Genomic DNA, 2,468 nt, shown 5'->3' with positions numbered 1-2,468 from the left:
CCACATGAACCAGAGATTTTTTTTTTACATTTGATACGAAGGGCCCACAATTTATCATATTGCTCTCCATCGTCCCAAAAAGAATTCACTCCAAGGTCAACGATAATTCAATAATAATATAGATAATAATGGTTGTGAACTGAAATAGAAAACTCAGCATAAATGAAAATCGGGATGTTAGAAAATTTATTGCAGGCTTGATAATTTTCAATGAATATTTAATTGTTACTTTAATTAATAACGATCCACCGCGGGATTGGGCCGTCGACCAACGATTAATATTTCCATAAAGATAAAACAATAATAGTAAACTGGTATATGATAGAACTCCCCAGTTATCCCAAAAATCACTTGAAAAAAAAGTCTAATTGCAATGTTCACCCCGACATTTGTCCCAACATTTATATTTTCCTCATGATGAAGTGGAGCATTAAAAGTGAAAGCAAGTAAAGTTCCCAGGAATAATTATTCTGGGTCCTTCAAAGATGAAAAATAAGAGTGAGGCGACCATTGTATAATTTCTTGATCTCCATTGCACGGAAGATTTTTTTGGCTACACAACAGGGGGATAAAGTCGAAGCAAAAGAATTGAGGAGATAAGACGAATGACGGATTGGGTGAATTCAAACAAATTGTCGTAATAGTTTTAACGAAAAGTGAATTGCAGAGGGGGGAATGGAGGGATGGAAGATGGTTGAATCACACATGGCTTGTGACAGCTTATTCGTCGAGATGGGGTAATAAAATTCACAACCTTGTGGATTGTGAATTGTCTGGTGTATGTCCGGGTTACCGGGTACTCACTGGTAATAAACGCTGAATCTCAATACTACACTTGTGACAAAAAAAACGGGACATTGGAGACCCGTCCACAACGGCTTCAGCCATGTTTTGCGTTTATCTTCAACTTCTTGCTGTAAATTGATGACTGGATCTGTGAACCAAACGTTGCACTAATACAATCCACCCGGTGTCAACTTCATGGATGTTTCCTTTTTTCAAAATGGCCGTTTCACGCGCTAAAACCGCATTTTATTCAACTGAATTTCCTATTTTCAGAAGATCACGAATAATTTTGTAGACATTATTTTGTTTGGATTCAAGAGTTCTTCGTTGTTTTTGAGTAAATAATATATAATAATATATATGTATTTGTGCAATAGATAGTATATATAAGGTAATAAATCTCATTGCGGTAGTGGAAAGGCGAAAAGGATAAGTAATTAACCAAAAATTAATACCAGATTACGATGGGATTGACAGGATTGACAGGGTAATTATTTTTCTACATGAATCGAGTAAACGAATAGTCATTGCTTTTAATATCATTTACTTTGTACGTTAACGACAATTATATTATCATACAATTATTGAAATGAAGAAATAAAAAATTTTCACTCACATTTCTTTACACATTTCATAATATTTAATTGAGTTCATTTGATTTGAAAGAAAAAATAAAATCTCTCGCTTCAATCTCCAGTAGCATCATTGATTTCGAGTAAATGTAAATCATTACCTTCAAATTACATTGACAATGCCAGAAAGAATAATTAAGAGGCTTTGAAAGTGGAAGTAAAAGGAATCTATGAATGTTTGACTGGAAGAAATATAATTTTCTTGTTTTTATTAAATTAACCAATCTTTTAAACAATTTGTGGGTTTTTTCATTTTGACTGAGAAATAATGGAGCAATATTTCAGTTTTTTTTTTAGTTCCAAAGCGCTTTAAATTCAATATTAATGACATTAACAATTGACGTGTACCTTGAAAAATATCAACTAATTCTCTCAATATTTAACAAAATAAAATGATGTAAAATTAGAAATTTCCATTAATTTCGGGATAAACCTGAATTTTGAGAATTGATTCAGCAGTAGATAAACAAAATGAAATGAGAATTGAATAATTAAATATTTCCAGGAGGAAGTACTAAGAGAATGTATTGGGAGAATTTTCTTGCGACGAGTTTTCTTTACTCTACTAGGAGGAAGTAGTGAGAGTCCTACTTGTTCCCGAGATTAATTAATAATTAACAAAATTTAATAGAAACCAGGTGACCCCATGGTTCTACCCCCCAACCACTGAACTAAATCGATTAAAAAATCTTTTAAACAATTATGATAGCTTCTCAACAATTACATCATCTACAATTTTTCGACATTCAATCAGACACTTTCACTTATTCTATCGTTCCATCTTGTAGACATTATATTACACAGTGCATCAATGTAATTTTCATATTTTCATCTTCGAATACAATATAATGATATAATTTTATTCCTATGTAATGAAAATTCAAATGACTCCCATTTATACACTATCAAATATGATTTACATCAATAAAGCAGCGGAGTGGTAGAATAAGATAACTTCAAAATCTTTATGCAAACTATTTTGCCAATGTCTTCGAAACGAAAATTATTTCAAGGAACTATCATCTAACTTCCTAACTAGGTGAACAAAAA

General features: G+C 31.9%; 1 protein-coding gene across 1 annotated transcript in view; it reads right to left on the bottom strand.

Moving 5' to 3' along the window:
- Positions 1 to 972, bottom strand: part of Iru (E3 ubiquitin-protein ligase Iruka) — a 4,238-nt gene extending 3,266 nt beyond the window's left edge. Inside the window, exon 1 of the mRNA XM_011312926.1 lies at positions 805 to 972. Within this exon, the coding sequence (XP_011311228.1) occupies positions 805 to 888 (84 nt within the window). The 5' untranslated portion in view covers positions 889 to 972. The remainder of the gene's footprint in view (positions 1 to 804) is intronic.
- Positions 973 to 2,468: the final 1,496 nt, after the last annotated feature.

Source organism: Fopius arisanus, unplaced genomic scaffold, assembly GCF_000806365.1.
Source record: "Fopius arisanus strain USDA-PBARC FA_bdor unplaced genomic scaffold, ASM80636v1 scaffold00109, whole genome shotgun sequence".
Lineage (NCBI taxonomy): Eukaryota > Metazoa > Arthropoda > Insecta > Hymenoptera > Braconidae > Fopius > Fopius arisanus.
The sequence above is the reverse complement of the archived record's forward strand: the minus strand, read 5'-3'. Positions and strand labels throughout refer to the sequence as shown.